The following is a 26627-nucleotide window of genomic DNA, read 5'->3' on the forward strand; positions in this document are numbered from 1 at the left end:
TAAATAAATAAATAAATAAATAAATAAATAAATAAATAAATAAATAAATAAATAAATACTATATAATTGTATAATTGGTTCAACATAATCTAAACTGTTTTTAAACTGCTGTACACAGGACTATACACGTCAGAAATTAATACACTTGAATAAATATTTTGCAATCCTGACGTAACAGGAGTTTTTAATTCAATAATGTGTTAATTACTTTGTCATGGTAGTAGTGTACTAGCCTGGTAACCGAGACCAACGCTATAACATTGGTAACACTTGTTCAGTAACGCAGCAGATAAATAGGAGGCTAGATATAAATATATCTATATTTTTACGCTCATCATGAATGTATGATGCAGTGCAGGAAATCACAGTCTACAATAATGAACATCTTGCTGAATGAGCATAATTGTCTGTAGATCATTTCTGACACAGCAATTGCACAACACAACATCATTGCACATGGTTCACATCTTGGAAATGTTGGCCAGCTTCAGTCACTAACTGGGGCGGGACCTCCTGTCAACTCTGATGCGCTGAGCAATGGATCCGCGCACTTGTCGAGTTTGGCCTCGAGCCACCAGGTTTTCATCTCACCTTTGCCCTGATGAAATCAAAAATATGACAAGTTCAGAGAGGATGCATGGGCAGCATGTACCTCTGAATTTTAAATAAAGCAATTCTCTTAATGAAGGCAAGCTGGAAAGGGGTGGGGAGCATGCAGCAAGCAGCTGAGGTCATGCCTGAGCTAAAACATCAGTGAATGGAGAAGACCCTTCCCCCTCAGTTCTAAGGTTACGAGCATAGGAAATGAAGGACACACCCAACATTTATTATCTCATCACAATGAATTTACAAAATTACATTATTTTTTGCTTCCAAATTAGACAGGTTGATACCTTCAAGTGTGCCTTTATTTATTTATTTATGTATGTATTTATTTATTTTTTAATTTAATTTATTTATTTAGAATTTAAGCACCCTTATTACCTTCACATTCAGTGTCCCTCTGCAAGTTAGAACGTATCCTTTCAACATATGAAGCAGGTCAGCTGTGGCCCCACTCACTTGGATCTTCAAAGCTTTCAAAGAGGACAAAAAACATGCGTCCATTTGAGCACATAGAACAATGTAAATGCAGCTGCTGTATCCGGATAAACTAAAATAAAGGGGGGTGGGGAGTGCAACGTTGTATGCAATTTCTGTGGTGGTTCTTAGAAGATTAGTAGGCAAACTGTGTTTCTACACTCTGGGCACTAGTTTTGCAAATAGAAGCTGCAAGTTTGCTTGTTATATCCCCAATTTCCACCTCTGATCATGTACAAATAAAACCCATACTTACCTTTGGGCCATCAGTATTAGTTTAGTTACATGAAACTGGCCCACCCTCTCAAACAGGATAATTAAATACAAGAGATAGCATGCGTTAAGTGTGCTATATGACCCTTGGAGACCTTTGATGGAAAGATACATGTGATTTGTAAAAAAACAAGCACGTCCCCTTTAAGGTGCTTCTCTCATCCAACAATACTGTTTGTGCTTTGACTATGAAAAGCTTTTTATCTTCTTAATCCTTTTGTACCTTCACTTGTTGATTCCATCCGCGATGCTGTGTTGACGGTGTCTCCAAATAGGCAGTAACGAGGCATTTTGGTTCCAACCACACCAGCTACGACAGGTCCTGAAAGAACATACCCCCACACTATAAGCTTTGTATCTTGTAAAATAATACAGTAGAGGTAGTTGCGCTTAAAAAGTACCCGAGTGGATGCCTGCACGTATCTTCAGCTGTGTGTCGGGCTTGTGGGGAATCTTGAACGTCTTGCAAACACTGACCAGATCCAAGCCCATGCTGGCTATCTCCCCAGCGTGATTTATGCCATTTTCTTGGGGAACTCCTGAGACCACCATGTCTGGGTCAGCCAGCCATTGTTAGGGGCAGTAAAAGAATAGAAAGGAAAATCTCATTTCTATATATATTTTTTCAAATGCTGTATTTACGTCTCACATTTGAGAGACAAGTGTAGAGCAGGAGATCATTTGTGCATCCCGAGTCAAAGATATAAAACATTACCACCAAATGACAAACTCATTGTGCTTTAGAAGTACAATATGACACTATTTTGTTTTTTTCTTTTATGACTGGAGTGTATGTGGTGATTCATCACTTACAAGCGTCGCCAATGGTCTCCACTTTGTAAACGTCATAATTGTCAATGATGTCATCAAAGGTGGTGTAGAGCTGGTTGAGGAAGTTCACAACCTGATGGGGTGTGCTTGCCCCCGACAGTTGGGTGAAGCCTACAATGTCACTGTCACAAAGAACCAAAGGTACATGCAGTAAGCTCTCTCGAGAAAAAACATTGAATAGAATATTTACAACCAACCTGAAGTAGACAGTAGCATTTGAGTAGCTCTGCGCCTCTGCAGTTTGGCCTTGGCGGAGGTCATCGGCAATTGGCTTTGGTAACATGCCTGCAGAGGAAAGAAATGATGTTGGAACTTGAAGAGTGTCTGTGATTTGGGTTGATTGGAATGCTTATACACTTACTGTATAACAAACGATCAGTTTTCTGTTTCTCTTGAAGAAGGTCCTGTGTTCTCTCAGCTACTATAGCCTCCAGATGTTTGCTATACTTCTCCATCTATAGATTATTAACATTGATGTCATAATATCTAGCCGATTTATATTAGATTTTATTCATCAGCGTGAAGAGAAACATACCAGGCTCATCATCATGTCCACGGGGCTAACTTTATGCGGGTTCATCTTGTCGAGCATCTTCTTGACTTGCTCAAACGTGGGCCTTGTGATGAGGTTGTGAGACCAACACTTTTTGATAAGCTGCAAAAGAGTTAAACCAGTGTCTGTTGTCAAAGGACACGGCATTAGGTACACTTGCACAGTTGATTTCATGGATTTGACTCCTGATACTTTCACTCAAACAGCTCCAAAAAAGTGAGAGTGCTCTGGTGTAACACACTTCACAGTAGTCTTCTTGACTGGGGCAGTCCCCATCGTTTTTTCCTGCTTTGAGTTCAGGTAGAGGAGGACGCCATATGATGTCCATTGTGGTTCCCTCCGCCTGGTCCTGTCATCATCAAGACAACTGCTCATTACAAATCAAGGTCATGATCCAAAGAAAAAAAAGACGCATCCACCATATACTCACTGAAATAAGGTCAGAGCGAGTAGCTATCTCAACCAGGATCATGGCATAACTGAAAGGAAGAACAGAAAAGGGAAATACAGTTGAAAACTTTCTTTCGTAGACAATAATGGAAATGGAACAAATTCACGATCAAATGTTTCCATCATGAATTATTTATGAACTACATGGAAGTCTCATTTCAACATTACAACCTCTCAAAAAAAATGCTGATAATAACTTTGGCTTGGGCCCTTTTGAACCCAGCGTTGAGTTAGCGTTGACCCACAGTGCATGTTTAAAATCAAGCAGTAACCTGTAGACGTCTGCCGCTGGCGTCATAGTCGAGCTACTTCCCAGAAGAACCTCTGGAGCACAGTAGATGCGATTGACATCGCCACAAGTGAACCCATTACTGACTGCATCAAAGTCCTCCTTTCTGTAAAGTGTAAGACCGTAATCTAGACAGGAAGAACATGAAATTAGTTCTCATGTTGCACTATGCATTATATTTTGTTTGTTGTCAACTTTACCAGAGATCTTGCAAACCCAGCGATCATCAATAACACAGTTTCTGGAGTGAAGTCTACCATGAAACATCTTGTGTTGGTGCAGGTAGGACATCCCACGGGCAATGTCGGTGGCAAAGGACAGTCTGTGAAGCATTGCATTACATTTATAGTGTCGTTATCAACATAATTCTCAGTTTGCAAATATTTTTGTTGTGGTTGGCAGTAGTGTATTGCGCTATGATTGCATTTCAGTTGCTTATTTTTTTTTACCCAAAACAAGATGGGTAAATATTAGTTACAGTTCTTGGACAGTGCCGGCGCTAGGGGGGGGGGAGGGCACTATTCCCTCTGAAATCTGTCTTTTTTGGGGGGTATTTTGTTGTATTATTGGATAGATTAAATTTTTTTTGAGGAGACATACATGTGAGGTTTCCTTACCTAAAGCCCCAGTTGATTGGAATATCATCATTGAGTAGGACATCAGACAGGCTTCCTTTGGGGCAATGTTCCGTGATGATGCTCACATACGGAACCTCAATGGAGCCCCCAATAAACTTGCAGAGATTTGGATGGTCCAGTTGTCTACAAAGGGATGAATAAACCTTTTGTGTGTTGCTAATTGGAAAAATAAATCCACATTCATTATGTCACAGGTGATATCCCTCACCTGACCTCATTCACCTCCTTCCTGATACCTTTAGACAGAGCAAAGTGTTTCTTTTGGATGTGTTTAACTGCAACTGTTCTGCCATCACTAATGGGAAAATATTGGGGGAAAAAATAGGATTACTTGTCAAGTATGAGTGCAGTTCCCATGGAATAAAAATGTCTCTTACATTAAAATCATGTCCAGCCAGATTTTAGACACAAAAGAAAATAGACAAAAAAAACATTCACATTTTTGGACAACTTGTAGTCTTCAATTAACTTTACATGTATCTTTTTGTAAAATAAGAAGGAAGTTGAATTAGCTAAAAAAAAAAAAGGTGCTGGCTTCTTATTCAATTGTTGTCACGAAACCTCATTAAAATTAATTAAACCATATTTAATTACCATTTCTATGTACAAAGGCGTGTGGGCGAGAGGTATCGCTTTGATTATCATCGGTTACCCAAAATAAAACTGCATAAAAAAGTTTGAGGAATTAAATTTCTCTTTTGGCTTTGCATTCTGAATACAAATGATAGAAACCTGTCTTGAGCCAAGTAAAGCTGGTAAATGCCGACTAAAAAAAAACAATCAAGATAACCTACAGAAGTTGGGTTTGATTTTGAGTTGATATTCAATTGTATGGTTTTCTTTTTTTATTATTATTATGTTGGACTTGGAGTTAACTTGGTAACTGATAGTGTAGTGCACAGGTGTCAAACTCAAGGCCCGGGGACCAGATATGGCTTGCCACATCATTTTATGTGGCCCGCGAAGACAAATTGTGCATCAAATTCATGTGTAATTACTAGAATTGCAAATTGTCTTCACTTTTAATATCTTCTTTTTTTATATATTTGACCAGTTTTTACTCGTCTGATTTGAAACGAGTTATTTGTCAGTTTGTTTTATAGCTTTTACTGTATATAATATGAGGTGCTCATACATTTATTTGGGTTGACTGTCATAATGGCCCTCCGAAAGAAGCCATGACTAGAATGCGGCCCGTGAAAAAAATGAGTTTGACACCCCTGGTGTAGTGGTACATCCATCTGACTCAGTCGCCACCAAGTGACTGTCTCCAGGTTCAACTTTGGCGGAGGTCTACCCTGTACTGAGTGCTATCCTCATTGTCTTACTAGATGCCAGGCTGGATGAAGCCCTGCTTGAAGAAGGTGTTGACGCCGGTGCATATGGTTATGTCAGTCAACTGACTGATATTTGAAGTGCTCTTCACATGCTGGGGGCTGGCTGTGCTGCCAAAGTCTGTACCGCACACTCTGCCTGCAATATAAGTAGTTTCGGTTATAACTACTCGCCTAGTAAAACCATTCATGCACTTTTACACCTCGTTTGTGGCATTTTTACCAAATATTATACTCTTATAGTCAATGATCCAGCTTTCATCCCAAAACATCTTCTGTTTCTGGTACTGAAGCCACTGCAGGGAAGGAAATGAAGACAAATAGTACCTATTTAGGCCTTGCAAATCTGTGTGTAAACATTTGTGTTGGGAGTCTCACATTCAGACACACCCATTCGCACTCACCACCATGGTTAAGATAAATCCGGCGCTGAAAAGTGCGACGGGGAGACCGATGGACAACTTGATGGCCATGGACATGGGGCAGATGCCGCAGTCTGCAGGACAGTTGAGACAGCTCTCCTCCAACTCACAGACATCATCCCCACACACTGGAGCATTGACGTAAATGAACAAGCTGAATCATCAGTATTACTGGAATCTTGATTATTCCATTGTAAGAGATTGCATTCGTTTTGGTTTATCAGGTTTGTACTTTGGTGTAAATATGCGTTTATCTGATCAAGGCTGCAATGCAGAAGTATTAGCAAGCACGTAGCACAATGCAGACTGACCTTGAGCACTAACAACAAGCACTTTGGATTCCAATGCCGCGTGCATTTGTCCTATTTTGATATGAGCTATAACTGAAGTGACGCCCACGTGGATCAGCACCACCTGCATGGAAATTGTGTCAATGGCCAAAAAAAAAAATCATTTATAAATAAGAGTGAACTCTCCCATATAATCCAAACAGCCGTGAATTCTCACCTTTGACGTCCAGTACTTCTGGCTTATCTTGCCAGCTTTGGACACCGTATGAGTGACTATTTTACCATCATGTGGAATCCACGGCCCACAGATCCCACCTTGTTTCTGTAAAGCGACAGCTTCAATCACTTTTAATTTCAATTCAATGTTTTAATAAATGTTTTATAACTTTTCTGCATCTGACAGATTATTTTACCAGCTCTGAAATTTCTATGAGTGAAATACTTTCAATTTTTCCTTGCCCTCCTGGGAGTTTAAGATAAGGGGATATCTGAGAATATTTGTCATTTTCCACATGTCCTGAGTGTTGTTAGTCACCTAAATGTTGAACAGAGGCTGTGATGTACCGAAGTCAAATTCCTTGTTTGGCACGCCCAAACATAGCGAATAAAAATTCTTGAATCTTGAACTTGGCACTAAAGGTTGTATTGTGCAACACTGACCATGAGACCCAGAGGACACGAGTGGATGTTGGCGTGATGCACGCAACAATTGAGTTCATTAGCGTTGTTCCAGTTGGATGGACACTCATGCTCATGACAGAACCTCTTCGCGTCTGCAGCATCACTGGATTTAAAAGGGAGAATCAATCAATCAATCAGTCAATCAGTCAGTCAGTCAGTCAGTCAGTCAGTCAGTCAGTCAGTCAGTCAGTCAGTCACCCTTCATTCTGACTGCAACGTCACAACACAAACTGACAATTATAAACCATCACAATTGAAATGAAAGGCGATGCGAATTACTTTGAATCATCTTCCTGGTCACGTCTCGGGCTCGATAGTCGTAGATGGCGCAACAAGCATACAAACTGGCACATCTGGATTTTCGTGCCAGTTCCATATGCTAACCTTGTTTTGCCTGTTTGGTAATTTGGCAGACTGCTCTGAGCCTTGGTGGGCAGTCTGGTGTAACCGAGCCTTTCGGTTGAAATGCTCCCAGCACATCTGACTGGCTGGTGACTGAGAGTTGACTCAACTTCGTCAATCATGCCTAATTACTGGTGTAGGTAGAGTAAGGCTTAGTTCTTTCCTTCACCACGTCAAGAACTGGGCTTCTCATCATCTATGCATCCATCTATGCATCCATCTATGCATCCATCCATCTATCCACCCATTTCATTTATATACTATAATTTCTACTGAATCAGTACTTAGCATTAAATATTGTATTAAAAAAAGAATAAAAAAAACTAACGCTATCAGCCCCCTTCACATGAATGCATTAAACCACAGAATGCTGAGTGCCAATTCAAATACGTATTTTATTACTTTTCATTTCACCGTGGTTACCTGATTTTTACATTTAAAATAATATTACAAAGTATGACCTGGCATGTCAATCATCTTCATGTTGTACTTGACTTAAGTCATTCGAGTTAATTCAACCTATTGTACATTCAAAAATTCCCTACGAGAAAAAAACCCTAATCCCTGACCTTTGCGGTGTGCCCCTGCATGAGGGTGCACGTGTGTGTCTATGCATGTGAACAATCTGGGCACGGCAGAATTTCAAGATTCCAAATGTTCCACTCACCTGAACTGGAAAATCTTGTTCCTAACAGCGTAGTCGTAGAAAGAATCTGAGGCTACGACTGTATACGAAACATTGAATTCCTCCCCGTTGGTGACTTTCTCCGGGGGGCGCTGCACCCAAGCCATCTCCAGACCTACATGTGACAAATACATACGGCTTATTTGTTGTATTTAAGTATTTTCTATTGTGGTAGGCTGCCTGAATGTTCTAACAAAAGTTGGTACATCAAAATAATATTCATAAATATTACATACCACCGCAGCTTATCATGTTGTATTCATTTGGATTGTTGCTTGGCCAACAGTCGTACTCAGTGTTGTCCAGATCATGCCAACAATGAACACCCTGTGCAAACAATTTTATATGTGCGACACAGCAACAACACCGTTCATCTATCGTTGCTGACATCTGCAAAAAAGCAGACTGTCTAAACTGACCGCCAATCATCACTGGCAGTGGTAGGTGCGTGCCGACTCCAATTAAGTGTGAGTTTGAATGTGAAAAAGGTATACAATTGAATACGAAATCCACTAAACAATATTAAAAGTGCTGATCCAACAAATTCTGCAGAGAGTGAGGACTCACCAAAAAGAAAGCCAGGAAGACGGATGCTGCTGTCCACAGAGCCATGGTCAAGTCTGGAGTCTTTATGGACCATCAGATAACTGACTGAGGTAGTGACCTTACATTTGCGTGCATGACCTTCTCCATATTAACCCACCTATTTCATGCCCCCAATTGTCCAATCAGAACAAGTGGCTCTCCAATCAACATTCAGTCATCAACTTGAGTTATTGAAGTGTGTCTGTGTGTGTTGTCTATAATCAACTTTAATCAGAATAAAGCTTAAGCATCCATCTGTATTAACTTTTAATAAATAGTAAATATAATGTAGCACTACATGTTGTAGAAGGTAGGAGGAGCCTATTTCTTACCAGAGCTTATTTCATCGTGTTTAAAGTTCTCTGAGCATCATTATGATGAAATGAAGGAAAATGTGACGTTACTACGCTTGGTCATTATCACAAATTATGTTACTCAGTGGTTTTGGGCTGGGCGGCATAGTGACCTTGTAGTTAGCACTTTTACTTTACAGTAGAGAGGCTTTTAGAGTTCCTTCATCTATTTATACCAATATGCACTTTTTTGTGAGATAAACAGCAAATGAAAACACAGTGTCCCAGAAAATGGGCAGAATTCAGTTTTTGCCCTTCAGAGACTGCATAATTACAGGACAGTGGCAATAAAAAGTCTCGCCACCACACACTTTGAAGTAGTGTAGATGTTTCTGGCTTTGCAAAAAATGCGAGTGGCCACAGCCGTGCTGAAGTTGAAACTGAACCGTCCTCACTCTTCTCCTGCGGCATCTCGTGAATGGAAACCACTCCACGTTAATGAGGTCTTTTTACTTGTAAATTACGCAAAAGAAACTGGATTTTCAGGATGCATGTTTAGTTTAGAAGGTTAAACAAAGTGGTTTATACTATTTTACAGCGAGTTATTTCTTGTAAGCACTTTGCAAGGAAGTCCAGTAAACCGTTTTATTGTACAGGTTTGGGCCACTTGTTTAAATTCAATTTGGAGGTGGTTCGTATTGCTCCCATTTAAGAGCTTGTGGACCCCACAGAGCGGAAGCAAAAAAGTCACACAAAATTGACCGAGCACTCCAATAAATTATTTTAAAGGGGCTCTGTTGTACTTTTAAAGTTATTGTCTATTTTAGTTGTTTTGTACGCTTTGTCAATTTCGACAAAGTGGCGTAGTGAGTTTAAGTGTATTCAAACATTTCCATGTGGCCATCCCAAGTCACGCTCCGTTACCATTTTTCATTTAAATGCATTCATTACACATCACAAATCAACAAGACAGTTGTCATATTTGTCTTTTTATAAAACTTAATTTTCTCAATGTAATTTGTAACATGGCTCATGCATTCCGTGCGATGCACTATACATAAACAAGTAGTCAAAGACAAAACATGAAACAGCGTTAGTGAGGAATGTTGAACCGTCATACATAGTGTCGGCAGGCCGATGCCGCATGTGTCAAACCTATCAGCTATTTATAGCACGAGCTGGGAAGGAGCGTTGTAGTCTAACGTCAGTCATATCCTCCTTACTTCCTGCAGGTAAACTATTGTGTGACAAACCAGGAATCCAGTGTGTTACGACATTTTTTTTTCCCCTTTACAAGCCTCTTGCCTTTGTTTCACTAGAGCAGCAGCAGTCATTAAAAGGAACTGAAGCGGAAGTGGGGAAATGCTACAGGGAGAAGAAGTTTGCCTCAATCAGCAGCTGTAGGTTTGAGTGACTATTATCTTTCGCCAAAGGCTGCAAATGGAGGGAAAAAAAAAATAAGCGAGATGAGGCGGCAAGCTAACATAAATTTGAAATCCATCCCCCGAGATTTGATTAAATGCGCTTGTGAAATCGAAACAGATCTAAATATCAAATGTTTTGCCTTGGGCAACAGATGTATGGTTGACAGAGGTAATAATTTCAAAATGTGTGTACGTAGTTTGCCGTCACCACATGAGCATATAGCAAGTGTACCTAATGTAGTGGCCAGAGTGGCTTCTGTTTCCAGTATTGTTCATTTCTTGCAGTATGTAACATAACAATGCGGAGCTACAGTACTAGTTAGAAAATAGTCCTTAAAACGATCTACTCCTCACGATATCAAACTACATCATAATGACCAACTAGACCCAAACAAGACAGTCGCATCACGTGGTATATTATTTACTTTCTAGAATTTAATCGAAAAAAATGGACCAGGGTGACCTTCTTAGTGTTTCTTTTCAGCCATAAATAACAGAAACAGAAACAAGACTGGAATCTCTCTTTAGAGATGACTTGCAAAATGATGAAATCCCAGCAAGTGGAAACAAGTGTCGTGTTGTGTTTGTTACACCAACAGGGTGTTGTGTCTTCTCAGTGCAACAAAACACCTTCAGCTTTTGACTGACACTTAAGCTGGTGCTCCTCACCGGACATCTTTGAAGATAAGAGAACTGTTGACTCCAGTCTACGCGTTATCTTCATGAAGCATTTACATCTTCAACTGAGCAGACATTTGTCAAAGTTCAGGAACGATAATCATAATCTCAGGTCTGGAAGATATCCTGATTGCCATTTTTTGTCTCTTCGGATGGAGGCTGGCTGTTGCCCATGTCTTGGGTGGAGCTTAGGGGCCGGGCGTTGGCTCTCGTGGAGCGCTGCCGCCGAGTACCGTTGCCTATGCATCGCAAGAGGTTCTTGAAGGTGATCCACATTTCCTCGTCCTTGTAGGAGTAAATGCACGGGTTCATGACAGAGTTTAGTACAGCCAGGAGCAGAAGCCAGCGCTTTAGTTTCATGACGTTGCAGCGGGTGCAGTTGAGGCCGTCCAGCAGCAGAACCACCAGGCCGGGAGTCCAGCAGATCACAAAAGCTCCTACGATGACAAACTGATTCAGTAAACAGACTTTGTAAAAGTTTCTGATCTTTTCACATTTAAAAGTGACAAGTACAATGTGTCAGCAACAAATTGGGTCGTTGGGTCAAATTGAACCCAGCAGTTTTAAGGGTGGCTTAAAAAAGCCCAAACAATAAAAGCACGATGGCTCAACTCTCCAAGGCGCTGTTGATTTAACGCTTACGTAAAGGTGCACATGAGCAGCTGCGAGGCGCTGTGCTTTGTTAGCCATGCTGTACTCCATGACGTGATTTTGCTTGAGTAGTGAAACCAGTTTATATTTCCAGCTTAAGTGTCTTCTCTGGGATTCTTACCGTGCGCACAACACGGAACGTTTGATGTTGAGACTTTCGGCTTTGGCTCAATGTTAACACAGGATGACATTGCTGATACAACTCTTCCATTCTAACACATCTATTGCAATATACTTTACAATATACAATATACAAGAGAGGAACAATAAACACACTTATAAATATGGCAATTATTAAATGTTACATATTAGAATTTTATCCACGTTTGGAAGACATCTGATAATGTGAGTTAAACCTTTTCTTTTTCCCCCATTGCATTCTTTTTGCCCGCATCTATGCTGCGATAATGCACTTCAGAATTGTGACACTTGAGATTGAAAAACAAGAAAAAAAAAAAAGATTGGGCGGCCTGAACCACGCAGAGTAAATCGAGCCTAACATGTCCGGGCACACAACAGAGCCGCTAAAGAGATTTTCGGCTCTAAATGAAACCACAAGCTTCAACTTGTCTCCACCAGCAATATCAGTCTTTACCTTCAGCAAGTCTACAGACAAAAGAAACATGATTTCCTCTCAAGGCTTAAACAATTTGGACATTCTTCGAGATTGTCTTTAATAGTATAAAGACTTTTATTCCTTTCCGTCACTGCAAGATCGTACTCATTCCTTAACTGTGTTGGTGCGACAATAAGACGAATAAAAGCAGCATGTGAAGTGGGATGTGTTAGAAAAACAGGCATCGGCACTCTCAGACACATCCCGATTGTCTGCCAGCACTTATAGTAGACAAGAATGACAAGCACTCAACTTGTATCCTGGTTAGAGGAAGCGCGAACAAAGCAGAATCCAAAACTATTGTTAGACAGAATGATTAAAATCGCCATTTGCCTTTTTAGTTATGCTGACCTATTTTCTTTTCTCTTAAGATACGCCGTATGTCTACTGTGCTATTACTGTACCCAGCCAACATTTGAAAAACAATCACCCGTTCTAACTGGACCCCAAAAGCAGCATGCAGATGCCTCAGAACTGGTTGGTCCAGTTTTCACTTCCGCCCAGCAGACTGGAGTAAGAGTTAACAGTTAAAGTGCCTAACATACTAAATCATACCCTTGAACCTTGGTTGTGTACATTACACAATCTCACCTTGTCTGCACTTCGACAAGTAGATCGAAGCAAAACATCAAGCCAGAACTGAAAATATATGAAGAACTCTAAATGATAAGCTACTTTGTGAGGCTTGCAATGCATATCACAGTCAGCGCTAATGTGCACTGTGTATGTTTGTCTTGTGTTTTCCTGTTTTTCCTGGCCGTATGAGGCCACGCTGTGCGTTTAGCGGACAGCACATAGCACTTGCAGAGGAGCCAGAGTCCTTGCAGGATCAGATAATTCCACAGCGGTTTGGACTACTTTGTGTACACATACAGTAATCGAGCCTTCTGAATGGACAAACAGATTGCGTGTAGACAAAGAACAAATGACATATGATATCTTGAAAGACTCCCATACATGTTTTTTTTTTTTTTTTATCTGGGTGGGGTGAATGAATAAAAACATGCCTAAAAGGCAAATGTTCCAGTCCCAGGCTCACCTGAATTCCTGGTTTGGTGTTACATCATGTTAAGGATGTACAGTGGGATTAGGAACAACTACAACAATGGAATATTTTCGGTTCTTCAGGACAATTGGCGACCTCTGGCAGCCCCCAATGTGAACATCTCCCACAAGAAGTATTCATTTGAATTGATTCTTAACTGCTACCTGTATGTACATAAAAAATTAACTGCCTAGAAAAACTAGTTAATATAGACACTGAATACAGTAATATTCTCCTTGCCCTTTGATTATCCACAAGAGAAGCAAAATGTTCAGGGAAAGGCAGGAAACAGGATAGGAAAATGTTCCTCTTTGTTTATTGATGCATTACAAATGTGTTGTTTCTTCAGCTATATTGTTCTGGGCAGCAAGAATAACAAGAACATTTTGCTTTTGTGCCTATGTGACCGTTATGTCATGTACCATTTCTCCTTCTAAGGCAGGAAAAAGTAAAGCGTTTAAATTGAAATAACTTGATAGAAGAAAAATAGTGGATGTGATAATAAAAACTGTTTCTTGTTGCTCAAAATTTTGGGCGTCCTTGTTATCAGGAAGTTATTCAGCAATGACTACATTTCCTGTAATCTAAGGTTATTTAGAAACCCACAAGATTGACGTTGTAGAACAAAGTATGAATCTTTACATAACTACTTAGAATTAAAATGACTTACCCAGCACCACCATGACAGTTTTGATGAGCTTGATAGGCATCCGCTTGCGGTTAATGGAGCCACTGGTGTGCGGAGTGAGCAATGACGTCTTCTTCTTAACGTAGGTGTAGATCCTCAAGTAAATGACCACCATGACCAGAAACACGACCAGGTTTGACACGGACCAGAAGACCAGGTAGCCCCTGCTGAAAACGGGGGCCAGCTGGGAACAGTCATTCAGGTTGCAGATGCAATTCCAGCCCAGACTGGGCACGGCGCCCATGAGGATGGAGATGCCCCACACCAGCACGATGAGCAAGGTCACCCTCCTCTTTGTCAGGTTACTGTGCACTTTAAAGTTCATGATAGAGATGTAACGCTCCAGCGCGATGACCAGCAGGTTGGCCAGCGAGGCAGACAGGCTGATGTCCAGAAGACCTTGGCGGATAAAGTATCCTTTCACTGTCAGTTTCCGTGAGACCTCACCCGTGTTAAACATGAGGTACACATACGCGATGCCTGCCAGGAAGTCCGAGGCAGCGAGGTTGGAGAGCAGATAGTAGAACGGGTAGTGGAACCTCTTGTTAGTGATGACAGCAGCGATGACCATGGCGTTGGAGAGCAGGATGAAAAAGCAAAAAAGTGAGCCCACCACCTGAACCAGAATGAGCTGGGTCTTGTCCCATTTGTCGTCAGCGCCGCTGTTGTTGTAGAAAAAGCTCATGGGCTCATCGTAATGGCACGTGAGGTTTTGCAGAGCCATTTTCCTACACAAAACAAAATATGGTCAAGATTTCGTATTCAATTGAACTGTGAAAACCACTACATTATTATTCATGATAGAAACATAATGGAAAAAAATGAAGGGTTCAATTTTGTTTGTCTATGAGGTTTGTTATATTGTCTGTCTACATGTGCTGCTCCACGGTTTGTGTTCGAAAATAATTTTCAACTAGGATCAGAATCAAATGGCCATAGCCTCTTTTTTTGGAATCAATCTATCAAACAGTTGCTTGTTGTGAGGTCAGTTTGATCGAGTTCACGGCTACCGTACAGTGCGCTTGTATCTCAAATTTGTGCTTACAATTAAAAAAGAAAATCGACTGAAAAACAGCACCACTGTACTCTACAGTATCCTTTGTGTAATACCACGGCATGTGAAAAACAGAGCCATGGTTTCGGATGTACTTTATTCAGCCATTTATTAAACGCCAGGAGAATAATAAAAGACAAACACAATGGGCGCACTCACGCAGGGACTTGCTACAGTTCACGCCCATGCAGACAATCAAAAGCAGATTCGCCCACTCACACGCCACCCGGGCAGGCATTGCCCATTTAAGAGACTAAAATATGGTGTAGTATTTTCTGTAAATATTAATGCTTGCATTTTTGTAGTTTTTAAATGCCAGTGGGCTGCAAAAGAATGCTCAAAAGGCTTGGCACACATCTGTTTTTGTATTTCCTTGCTCATGATAATAAGTAAGGTAGATTGACATCAAATATATAGAATAAATGGCTTGCCATAAATGTGCATAGGTGACTGATGGCAGTCCAAGTGTGTAGAGTTACATAGTAGAGAGTGAATATAATAGTTGTAAATCTTTAACCGGAGATACTTATTATGAAACAATCACCAGTAAATTACATTTTAGAAATATAATTTTTGTGGGGGGTTTTGTCCTAGCAATACGTCATGGTCAAAACATTACATATAAATACAATAAATGCACTGACATGGCATTCATTGAAGCCTTACAGATTAAAAAGTGGAAAGAAAAAACTTTTAGTAAGAGCGCATTTTTCTTCAAACAAGTTCGACCGAACTTTACAACTTGCTCTACTCTGCTTGTTAACAGGGACAAAGGAAGCTTTGGTTGCAGTGTTGACACAGGATCATTAAAAAAAGTGAAAAAACTCAGCAAGGTGTGCTTACCTCAGGTAACTGGTTGCGTCACCACACCGAGAGATCGGAAAGGATCCTCTCCAGGTACGCGACCATTTCCCCCCCTCCGGTCCCTCCAGCCAAGCGCCCACGCAGCCGTGGACGGAGGGAGGCAACAGCGGCGAGTGGACCGAAATCAGGGAAGACAGAGATTGTGCGTCCAGACGTTCGTGAGCCTCCGACAAGATGACGCAGCAGGGCGCGTTGCGCTGTGCGCCAGCAGCATGACTAAATTCCTCTGCGCACACTCCCGTAAAAACGCGCGTGCGCACACTTACGCAGAGTTAATGTCTCAAATTCTAAATTAAAACTTGCAGAGATGGCTGCAGGACTCACGTCATTTCGTTTTGATTGTGTAACACGTTTCCAAGTTGCCACTGAACCCAAGACACAACAAACAAATGCTGAACAAAATTACTCAAAAAAATAAGTGACCAAATAGTTTTTTTTAATACAAAGCTGCATAAATTAAACTTCAGGTAATATGTGGATTACTGAGTTACTCAGAATTAGGTAAAAACAGGATAGATTCACCCAGGTAAGTTTAGCTAAGTACACTTAATTACTTAAAGTGGATTACATAGACAATGTGTCATTACAATATGTGGAGCAAGTGACATGATGAACTTAAAAGAATAAACAATCTCAATTTGACTTACAAGATCTGTGATTGTTTTGCTGAACGCCACCCTAAAATACTCACAGCAAGCCACAACTGATTGGGAACAAGTGAATAACAACTCTGAATTTGACCCAAATTATCAGGACAAATTTACCTTCAAAGCTACATAAATGTAATGTGGGATGGTGTGAGGATCAAAATGAACGTTTGATGACGGGAACTTGTGATAAGTGCGTCTCTGCTATGTAAGTGAAACAAACGTTGACTAACAATAAAAAATGAACAGAATGTACACCAGGATGTCGGTTTGGTCTTTGTGTAAAGAGACTCACCTTCCAAGTACAACCAGTAATCTCCTTTTTTTAGACAATGTGCCACAGTTAAAGGTATATTCATGCTTGGGACAATCCAATTTGCACCATTTAGCAGTCTTGAATACACATTTTATGATGGCGAAAGGTTGACCTGGGAACAGATTCATTTAAATTCTATTATTTTTTGGATGGCAATTAGACATCTGTCTTATCGTGTTAGCAAAGTTGAAGAAAGTGAGCGTGGAACAGCAGAAAATTGTATTTTCCCCCTAAAGGACATTTAACAAACATGCTAATTTCATTTCATCATCAAAATGACTTCCTAGTGAGAAAATTGACCATGCCAATGACAAAGAAGTTTAGTCCAATAGGCTATGAGATGGACATTCATTTTTTTTGCATTAGGCCACACTGTTAAATAATGACAATGTAATTGAGGTGGCATTTCCATCCAAATAATTGAACCATCTGCTGCCCCCGCGACCCGACCCCGGATAAGCGGAAGAAGATGGATGGATGGATCTGCAATGACATAGGAGAGAAAGGAAGAGGATGATTTTAAAATGTCTAAACATTGCATTTATAACATTGTGTGTACGTGATACAAGTACTGGGATGTTTGCTAGATCGGAGAGAATCCTGGAGAAAACAAACTGAAGTCAATTGAGGATATGCTGTATCTAAACATTTAAGAAACCTTTTTCCAACTGTATAGTCTCTAGTTGTACTAGGTTCATCTTGTTTTTTCTTTTTCAATTACTTCTCTGGTTCTTCTATATCAAACAAATTTGTTTTAGGTTCATTTACATGTCAGGTAAATGAACCTAAAACAAATTTGTTTGATATAGAAGAACCAGAGAAGTAATTGTATAGTCTCTAATCAACCATCACTGGGTGTGTCCCTAATTTCAATGTTGTCAGAGCTGTAGAGTCCACACCAAACCTCAGAGCGGAGGGACCTGCAATATGCTACTCGGAGTAGGCTCATCGGATGAGTGGAAAAGGGCAAATTTAGTGTTTCCCCATAGCAGGGAAGTATCAGCAAACAAACTAAAAATCAACCAAACAATGCTTAGAAGGAGGTGACTCACCAAGCAAGTCAGATTACATTTTCCCAAGTCTTTCTTCATTTATCTTCAGTCATTTTGTAAATTGAGTCATTTACTGTAAAGTAGATGATAAGGCCAGTTACTGAGTAAAACTCAGTTCTTCAGAATAAGTGCACTCAAAGCGAATTTCATATGGTGGTAAGTTATTCAAGCAAGCAATAAAAGACAACAACCGCATGTAATGCATTTTAGTAAATGAGAGGAACAAACAAGACTGGAGTTTTACATTTGGATCACATTACATACAAAATCAAATAAAAGACCGATACATCCTGGTAGGAATATCTATCTATCCATCCATCCATCCATCCATGCATCCATACCGCTTGCCCCCACTGGGGGTTGCGGGCATGCTGGAGCCTATCCCAGCTGTCATCGGGCAGTAGGCGGGGGACACACCCTGAACTGGTTGGCGCTCCTTGAAGAAATACATTTTTAAAAATCAATATTGCTCAACCAATTAGCAACTATCAATCCGATGCCGCCCCACTCATGGTAACACAGTACAACGAAAGATAAGAATTATGAAGCAAAAGACAGGCTTTCATAAGAAATGAGAATTTTTTTGCATACAGCATTTAGAAACAAAATCCTAGCACAGGACAACTATGGATTCAGAATGCTGAACCTGAGAACGTGTGGGATGCCAAGTGCAGCAACATCCTCTGTTTATTCTTTCAGTAAATAAACTTGTACACTTTGTGGGTGAGTCAAGCATGACATGATTACTAGTTTAGCGACCACTGATGATACTTTCATTTCCTGTTAAATGGAAGTAGAGTATAAGTGGTCTGTTTTGTGTTCTGGTACAGTGGTTCCCCCACCAGGGTGCAGTGGTGTGTGCCATGAAGGATCACCAGGAGTTTTGTGGGAAACTAAACAATTTGGCATAGTTTGTAAGAAATCAACGCCAGCAACATATAGCGAGGAAAAACAATTAAAAGTTATTCTACATGGCAAAAATGCAATATCATGGCATCATGGCTTAAATTTGTGAGCAAATTGAAGCGAGATCATCATAAAGGTAGACCGAGAACCTACTAAGACAGTAAAGTCAAAGGGCATCATTCATGGAAAAATACCTTCCACAGTTTTACAGGATGATTCTACTCGAGGACGAGTGGATTGCAACAATTGATGAGAACCAGCAGAGGTCGCTGTCGTAATAAAAAACAACAAAATCACATTCACAGAGGTCGACCGCAGGCTGACCTCCGTGTATTTTGTGCAATATTCAGACATGGGAAATGGGAGTATAGAGTATTAAAATAAGTGTTCTAAGGATGTGCTACATGTAAAAAAATTTGTCAACATCTAAATCCATGTACATATCAGACTTAGGGCATCGTTAAAATGAGGAAATCTAGTCAAATTTAGCAAGGGGGATTTATGGCTGATTTGCAGCTTTTTGTGCGAGGCTCAACCTGTGTAATTGTAATCTACAAAACCAAATATATGCTCCTATTCACACAAATGATCCCCAATTTCAAGTCTGGCAATGCGTTTTATTTGTGTGCATTAAACTTCAATGGATTTTTGAACAGATTTACAAAGACAACAGGTAGCTTTTTCTTTCCTTAGCAACATCTCATTATAGTATGTAATAAAAAATAGCTAATTTGATTTTATCACGTTATGCTATAAAGCACCAGCTTGTATGGGAATATTCATACAATTTTATTACCCCTCCACCACGCCATAACCCATGCTGAAACTATCATCGTAAAAAAATCAAAAAACAAAAAAACACACCTTCAAGAAATACTGTGTGAGGTCATAGTTCAGTCTCATGCTCACATTGTCTTTCAATTGCACTAGGCACTGTGTGTACCTTCCTGAATGACAGCAGTACACGATCAAGGAGTCTGAATGAGGAGTTGTCACAAGTTTGCGTCAGACGTGTGAAGTCCTCTTCCCGTTGCTCTCTTCCCAGATTGCTTCAAACGGGAGGGGGATCATTTGTCAGCTGATGAGTGCAATGTCATCACTTTCAGAGATTCTGTTTGAAATAAATTCATAAAATAATGACAATATTCAAATGGTCTTATGTTGTACTCAGCTAGTGCAATGACTTTGTCTAAATGCACTGCTGGCATTTCCTTCAGCTAACTACAATTTAAAACCTCTGCCTCGCTAACCACTGGGCTTTTATTTTCCTAGCTCAAATGTTGCAGTCGGGTGCCAATTATGGTGTGTTTATCTCAGAGGCACGGAGCCATGGCTGTGAAGCCGGGCTGGTGGACATTCCCAGTGTACTGCACAGCCTCAAACTAGCCATTGCTGGGTGTAGCCAGCAAATAAATTTCAATGTTGTCAGAGCAGAGGAGTCCTCGCCAAACCCCAAGAGTGGAGGGAACCCCGCTCCAGTCTGCCGCTAGCTGATGATAGGGATTGGCTCATTGAAAAGGAATGAGAAGGAAAGAAAAAAAAAAAAAAAAGGCCTTCGGAAAATGAACTGTTGCTGGAGCAACAAAGTATAAGCAAAATACTGCATCTGGAGTAAACAGTAAAATGGGGAACCAAAATGGTTTACAGGTTTTTATATTTGATCCAGTGAAAAGCTGTGAGGCAAAAAATAATTTTAATCGTCAAGCAGGCACATATTTTCCGACCGTCAGTTTATGTTTGTTGTAATGAATCAATGGTCAGCAAATTTGAAAGTTCTTGTTAGTCAATTCAGAGTTGTTGGTTTTTTTTTTTTTGGTGATGCGCAAATTTAATAATGCATTGCGACATAGGAAAGGGCTTCTGTATACAAACTACAAATTCGAGGAACCTCAAAAGTTACTTTTATTAATTCACAATGTTCATTGGAGGTGCTCAGTATTTAATCGAAGCCCTCACTAAATTGCGCGAGATATATCATAACAGATGATTTGATTGGCATTCATACAAAATTCAACAGTTCACTGAGCTTCTTTTGCTTTGCCAGTGAGCATTGTAGCATTGATTGTAGCTTAACCTGCTGGTCACTGTGTTTGCACAGTCACAAGCGCTGATCCGTGTTTGCACAGTAACAAGCGCTGATCCAACAATGCACTAAACGTACCTTTCACAGCAGCAGAACAACGAGTAGCTGGTGTAGAGGCCTGGCGGTCTGTTCTCCTCTGAGGATATAAAATCCTTCTGATCTCTGAGGAACTTTTGCAGGTCTGTCAGCGGGAATCCATCCTTCTGGTAATTCTGTGATTAAAGGCAGGCCAAAATGCAAGAGTAAAAGAAAAAAATAAATCAGTGTGCTTTTTATTGCTTTTAGAGTAAAGTTAGGTTCAACTGGTGAAACTAAATAATTCCAAATACATCAATGTGATATATGGAGGGAGTTTATTTGTTTACTGTTTATGTATACCTCCTAAAGTGCAAGGTCTTGCAAACTGCTCATAAGGAAATACCTTAATGGTCTCGTAAGAGTCTGTGATGAGGGCGATGAAGAGCGATAGCACCATGTAGATGAAGAGTGAAATGAAGGAGTAGAGATAAACCCGACTGAAGAGCCAAACCAGCGTGTTCTTGTCCTTCAACTGGGCAAAGGTGGTGAACATGTCGTCACCGTTCAGCAAGGAAAACAGACACTCTGCCACCAGGCTCAGGCCTTCAAACTGGGAGAAATGGAAGGAGCAAACATTTAGTGCAACAAAAACAGTAGAGGAATATTGTCAATTTCTATCCAAACTTATTTTAAGATACCCCATTCTACTTTGTAAAATATGTAAAATACCCTATTCTATGTACTTTGTATATATTATTATATGATATTGTATAAAAATACCCTATTCTATGTACTATGTATTTATTCAGTAATAGGAAACGTTTAGAGACATTACCGAGAATTATTAAGTCTTCATGAAGGAATGATACACTAGCCAACACTGACACCTAGTGGCCAAACTGCAACATCCTATAAAATCAGAGTGGAATCCCTCACTCAATTTATTTTGCAGGTTTACTTGCATAGTTGTTTTAATTTCGTTTGACTCTGAAGGTTGCTAGACATTCTCGTTTATAATACACATTTTACCTTTTCGTGGTAAGGCCCCAACACAATCCACCCGCAGAATGTGTAGCCAAGGTAGATCATGCCAGCACAGCAGCAAAAACGCAACACCTTAGGGAAGGCTGCCTTCATGGTCAAAATCAGCACCTACAGATAACAATGAAATGCATGCATAACTTGTAAAAAGAGAGCGCCATATATGAGAATGTCAGAAAGATTACAGGATAGGCCTCTCATGTGTCTCCAATCCAAACGTTGGATCCTCTGATCCACTCTTATGATAAAAACTCATAGTTTGGTTTTGAAAAATATCATTTGTGATACCAGTCCTGGACCTTTTTACTCCGCTCTTGTGAAGATATAGCTCATGTAAAATATAAAGTCTCACATTGTATTTCTGGAAGTAGCCCAGATAGCGGATCACGCCGACCCACACCAATAATGTTGACGTTCCCAGAAATATACTGCACACATCATAGCTGGTTAAACTCTGTGGGCCACAAAAAGGGAAATTTGAAATTTCAGAGTTGAGTTGAGAGGCTATCTAGTTTACCTTTGCTTGAATTTCCATCTTCAGTATTGACCCAACTATGGTCAAGAGGTCGCTGACAATGACCAGCACGTACCAACCATTCAGGAACTCCCCTTGGTCATCCTCACATACTTTTCGGTTGTAATTTTCATGGAGGAACCTGGAGAATCTCTGAAAGGCACAGCGGCACACAGAAATGATATGTACAAGTTTGCTTGAATTACGACAGATATGAACTTAAAAGGTATGCCAATAAACATGCTGACCATAAGTAACCTGACAGCCAGCACTATGGAGCGGGTGCACAGCACGGCCGACGTGAGGCAAACCACAATGACAAAGCCGTCGAACACCAGGAGATAGTGGGTGTTTTTCTGAGCTGAAAGACAGAGATAGCGCACAGGAGAACATTAATCTCTCACCACTATTGTGACCGATAAGTGCAAAGGAAACCGCCTCTGTGTGCACAACAGTCAAACTCCTTAAGAGCAAGAGTTTGTTGACACTTCTGCAGAAAAACTGCAGCACTCCAATGTTTGTAATGTTCATGTGTTATCGAACTTGAACTACGACAACTGCGTAGCAGCGTCATTACCTGTTCCAGATATTTTCCAGTCTCGGCATGCACTGCTCTGTGCATCGATGTCGAGGAATAGTTTAACCTTTCCACTGTGACGTTGGTTATCAAACGTTATCTGGGGGGGGAAACGCATACAAAGACCAATGAAACAATATTGTAATCTTGGAGAGTTAGTGTAGTTTGTGCCGTCGAGTGTTTGTCTATAAATTGCAACCTTGTATGATATATAAATAGGTTAACATAATCTGTTCGGATTTGGAATAAGCTTTTTTTTTCAATAGGCAGTTATGGGAATTTAAAAAAAAAAAAATCCACTCAAGGGTCAAACTATCCTATTATGAAATCTTTATGAGCAATGTTGTAAGTTAGATTTCAACTTTAACAACTGTCATGTAAGCGCTACAAAAAAGTTAATCATTATTAACTATCACAAGTTCATCCATCCATTTTATACAGCTTATATCCAGCAGACCAATTTCTGCTGACAACTCTTGCAGTCATTTTTTTTTGTTTTACAATGCTTGTGCTATACCTCTCATGTTTTCTTTTTCTCATGAGAGAGAGAGTGAGTGAATAAGTCGAAGCCATAAATACCGTGATAGAAAATGAATAACAGTCAGGCATCTCCCGCGACCGCACTGTTTGCAAGTTGATCCCTTTTAAAGTGAACGTTACTTTCACATCCACCAACCTGGAAATGAGGATATGATTACTTTCATGTATTTAGGTATAAAAATGTGTGCCACAATGTAAAGTAGAGATGCTCGATACCATTTTTTTCAGACTGATACCAGTACTAAATTTTTGAGTAGTCCATTATACCGATGCCAAGCACTGATACCATAATACTTTTTGATACAAAAAATGTCCTTCTAAAACAATGACTGATCACTGACCATTGTATTCCAATGTAGCTTTTTTTCCTTAAAAAAATGCATAAAATTAATAGAAATTTTCTGTTCTTCTAATTTTTACTACCTGATTGTAAAACGGGTATAACAGGACGGCCGATACTGGTATGAGTCAACATCGCAAGTACCGATACCGTGAAATAAGGCTGGTATTGGGACCGATACCTATACCTGGTATTGATACTTGCCCGTCCCTACTGAAAGGTGTCATGATAGAATACCTGTAAAAGTCCAGGTCAAAAAAGGACGCATTATTGGTTTTCCATTGGTATGCGGTCTTTGGATCAAGCGATAAGCAAACTGAGGGAAAGAGGAAATAAACAAAATAAAATAAAATACATAAGGCTCATCATCAAGCTCAAGTTTAAATGATCAAACAGGTAATGTTTCAGTTTATTTTGAAGCAAGTGATAATAAATTTCACAACCTGATAGCTACCAGCTCAATTTAACATGGCTCAACTCTTCATTCTTAGAGCTTTAAATTGAAAGCAAGCCAAGCCAATTTTGCATTAGGGATTTTTTTAAGGGTATTAAATTAAAAACAGAGCGTTTTAGTGTGACCTATTTTCTTGTTTTGTTCACTGAGATTTGAAGTAGGAATATTCACCTGTCTCCAACTGGGCGTCTATGTCATAGGTTTCCTCCGAAGGCTCGACACTGCCTCTCCTGTATAGGGTCTTGCAGACGACCAGAGGCAACAAGCCACCACCTTCATTCTCAGCATAACTGATGGGACTCACAGCGAGCCGGCCCAGCTGGCTGTACTGTAAACACCAGCAGCGTCACACGAATGCACTGATCCAGATGAAATTGCACACAAACATAAGATTTGCTCAAACAAACTATCATTTTAAACATCTATCCAACTTTGAAATGTCTTTTGCTATTCAACTGTTTTAATAATGATGACTAGTTTAACTTGCCTGATCCATCACATGAAACAAGCTGTCGTAGACACTTTGTTGTGAGTAGACCGCAATGCAGTAGTCATCCTCATCCACACCACTGTAGTCCTTCAGGAACAGGTTTTTCAGGGCCATGGCATTCTCCTCCTTGTAGGACACCACAAGCAGGTTGTTGAGGCCAAACAAGACCAGCTGAAAGTACAAAATATTCTCCTCTTAATATGGTTGACACATCACATATTGCTGAGACACTTAAGTCCTGGGGGGAACTCCAGGCTGCTATGGAGTTTTGGGGATTCCACACAAAAACAACAACAACAAAAAAAATCACCTTATTCTGCTGGTGGTAAATATTTTCTATAAAATTCAAGGCAAAAGCATCCTTTTTTTTTTTCACTGGCTTTATTTGGGCTTTTTTTTTTTTTAAAATCATGGGCCACTTCATAGTTAAAGTTACCCTCGTAATAAAGATACCAATTCTATCACAGCCAAACATAGGTAAATGAAATTACCTAGATGTCTGCCAAAAATCTAGCCAGAAGCTGACCTCAGCCAATCACACATTGACACTCCCGTCACATGGGCATACATTTGAAGACAGACTTGCATAATATCCAAGTTTTGCAAGTGGGTGTCCAACCAATCACTTTTTGTGTGTGTGAAATACTGCAACATGTTTGAGGCCACCGACTACTTTGTTGCACAAAATGTTGATTTCAACAAAATGATCATGTTGTTAATACCAAACCATACTTGGCAATTAAATGAGTTCAAACTATGGACAGCAGCCCAAGAAGTTCAATTGTTTGACTTTACTCTGTAAACACTTTGACTGAGCAACTGCATTTTTGCTTTCGGTTCCACCGGAACAAACAGGTCCCCTCCATTTCCTCGAAATGTTGCAATGATTTAAACACTGTCAGCAGCGAAGTGACCAAGGTTCACGTGTGCAAGTATGGCGCACTCAGTATATCACAGCATTACCACATCATTGGACCTTAATGTGAATTTATCATGTATGCTTATTCAACTATAAGTGACAGATGAAGAAATATATTTCTCATTCTCTTAAGAGCATGCACTTTGCAATGTGAGGTACATACTTGTGTGGTAATCATGATTATCTTCAGGATCTGCACCCCCAATTTCCAGGGGACGTGCCTTCGGGCCCGGTACTTCTCACATGGGCTCATAAAGTAGAACCGCAGGTCATCCCTAAGGTTCTCCTCCTTGATTAAGTCTTGAGTTGTGGTAGAACTGAGGGACAAAATATTGTTTTAAAAATTGCATGAGCATTTTATACAAATTATTTCTCAAGACGCTTCAAACTTCTGAACGGGGAACGAGACAGTTACTTTCATGGCTGTAGCCGGAGTTTAACGTTCTCATGCAGGAAGTTCAATATTTACCGTCAATGTTTATTTAGAACAAAAAAAAGTATTAGAAACCATTTTTAACTTACAGCGCCATCGTCATAAGTTTGCAACAATTATTATTATTTATTCTTAATCACACGACGCTTTTTAATATTAAAACGTGAAAAAAGTGAGACTATTATAATGGCAATATGGTGAGTCAGAAAACACCTCCGATATAAAACTCACCTTACGGAATTGCTCCTATCGAGATAGCGAGTCAAGAGCTCCATGTTGGACCGGCAGACAGATCACGTCAGTCGCACGCCGCGACGCATGCCCATCAATCTGACAGCCATCAGCTGTCATCTCCAAGAGATCGCATGGATCGTCAACTCGCCAATCAGCGAGCCTCTTTTGGGCAAAACCCTTACCCAGTAGTGACCATAAGAGGTCGCTGTGTGGATGTTTTATGTCTCACAAAATGTA

General features: G+C 40.2%; 3 protein-coding genes across 12 annotated transcripts; all 3 read right to left on the reverse strand.

The window, feature by feature from the left end:
- Nucleotides 1-154: 154 nt before the first annotated feature.
- Nucleotides 155-8372, reverse strand: LOC133166715 (atrial natriuretic peptide receptor 2-like). Of its 2 annotated transcripts, XM_061296916.1 has the most exons (22): nt 8165-8372; nt 7911-8043; nt 6821-6944; nt 6378-6482; nt 6182-6284; nt 5853-5998; nt 5672-5744; nt 5443-5587; nt 4323-4409; nt 4094-4237; nt 3677-3798; nt 3460-3604; nt 3168-3216; nt 2979-3086; nt 2720-2839; nt 2546-2639; nt 2382-2469; nt 2167-2306; nt 1755-1907; nt 1577-1675; nt 985-1076; nt 155-598 (listed from the first exon to the last, which is right to left on the reverse strand). In XM_061296916.1, the coding sequence occupies exons 1-22, from the start codon at nt 8355-8357 to the stop codon at nt 488-490; spliced, it is 2574 nt and encodes an 857-aa protein (XP_061152900.1). In that variant the 5' UTR covers nt 8358-8372; the 3' UTR covers nt 155-487. The 2 variants fall into 2 exon arrangements, with proteins under 2 accessions (XP_061152900.1, XP_061152901.1); XM_061296917.1 differs by lacking the exons at nt 7911-8043; nt 8165-8372 and adding an exon at nt 7121-7888.
- A 1407-nt stretch (nt 8373-9779) lies between these two features.
- lpar3 (lysophosphatidic acid receptor 3) lies at nt 9780-16066 on the reverse strand. The gene is made up of 3 exons (XM_061296966.1): nt 15806-16066; nt 13891-14636; nt 9780-11345 (listed from the first exon to the last, which is right to left on the reverse strand). The coding sequence occupies exons 2-3, from the start codon at nt 14630-14632 to the stop codon at nt 11017-11019; spliced, it is 1071 nt and encodes a 356-aa protein (XP_061152950.1). The 5' UTR covers nt 14633-14636; nt 15806-16066; the 3' UTR covers nt 9780-11016.
- Nucleotides 16067-16241: 175 nt separating this feature from the next.
- mcoln2 (mucolipin TRP cation channel 2) lies at nt 16242-26554 on the reverse strand. 9 transcript variants are annotated; one of them, XR_009717837.1, is made up of 17 exons: nt 26388-26552; nt 25887-26040; nt 24802-24975; nt 24486-24642; nt 24098-24176; nt 23560-23656; nt 22981-23080; nt 22652-22764; nt 22407-22556; nt 22242-22343; nt 21878-22000; nt 21252-21458; nt 20909-21042; nt 19691-19796; nt 18183-18277; nt 17842-17914; nt 17132-17272 (listed from the first exon to the last, which is right to left on the reverse strand). XR_009717837.1 is itself a non-coding variant. In XM_061296932.1 (16 exons), exons 1-16 carry the CDS (start codon nt 26429-26431, stop codon nt 17152-17154), a joined length of 1956 nt encoding a protein of 651 aa, XP_061152916.1. In that variant the 5' UTR covers nt 26432-26554; the 3' UTR covers nt 16242-17151. The 9 variants fall into 9 exon arrangements, 6 of the variants coding, with proteins under 6 accessions (XP_061152916.1, XP_061152917.1, XP_061152918.1 ...); XR_009717839.1 differs by lacking the exon at nt 17132-17272 and adding an exon at nt 18942-19016 and having other exon boundaries at nt 17582-17914; nt 26388-26551; XM_061296932.1 differs by lacking the exon at nt 17842-17914 and having other exon boundaries at nt 16242-17272; nt 26388-26554.
- Nucleotides 26555-26627: the final 73 nt, after the last annotated feature.

Source organism: Syngnathus typhle, linkage group LG14 (genome assembly GCF_033458585.1).
Source record: "Syngnathus typhle isolate RoL2023-S1 ecotype Sweden linkage group LG14, RoL_Styp_1.0, whole genome shotgun sequence".
NCBI classification, from domain to species: domain Eukaryota; kingdom Metazoa; phylum Chordata; class Actinopteri; order Syngnathiformes; family Syngnathidae; genus Syngnathus; species Syngnathus typhle.

Excerpts from the sequence above, each read along its gene's own strand:
- LOC133166715 (XM_061296916.1), bottom strand. The coding sequence starts at position 8,357 with ATGATTGGCGGTCAGTTTAGACAGTCTGCTTTTTTGCAGATGTCAGCA. Across the intron at positions 8,044-8,164 it reads CAACATGATAAGCTGCGGTG|GTCTGGAGATGGCTTGGGTG; the intron begins GTATGTAATATT and ends TGTCACATGTAG. Across the intron at positions 3,217-3,459 it reads CCAGCGGCAGACGTCTACAG|TTATGCCATGATCCTGGTTG; the intron begins GTTACTGCTTGA and ends TCTTCCTTTCAG.
- lpar3 (XM_061296966.1), bottom strand. The coding sequence starts at position 14,632 with ATGGCTCTGCAAAACCTCACGTGCCATTACGATGAGCCCATGAGCTTT. Across the intron at positions 11,346-13,890 it reads AACTGTCATGGTGGTGCTGG|GAGCTTTTGTGATCTGCTGG; the intron begins GTAAGTCATTTT and ends TTGTCATCGTAG.
- mcoln2 (XM_061296932.1), bottom strand. The coding sequence starts at position 26,431 with ATGGAGCTCTTGACTCGCTATCTCGATAGGAGCAATTCCGTAAG. Across the intron at positions 24,177-24,485 it reads AGACGCCCAGTTGGAGACAG|TTTGCTTATCGCTTGATCCA; the intron begins GTGAATATTCCT and ends TCTTTCCCTCAG. Across the intron at positions 22,001-22,241 it reads GCTACTTCCAGAAATACAAT|GTGCTGATTTTGACCATGAA; the intron begins GTGAGACTTTAT and ends TGTTATCTGTAG.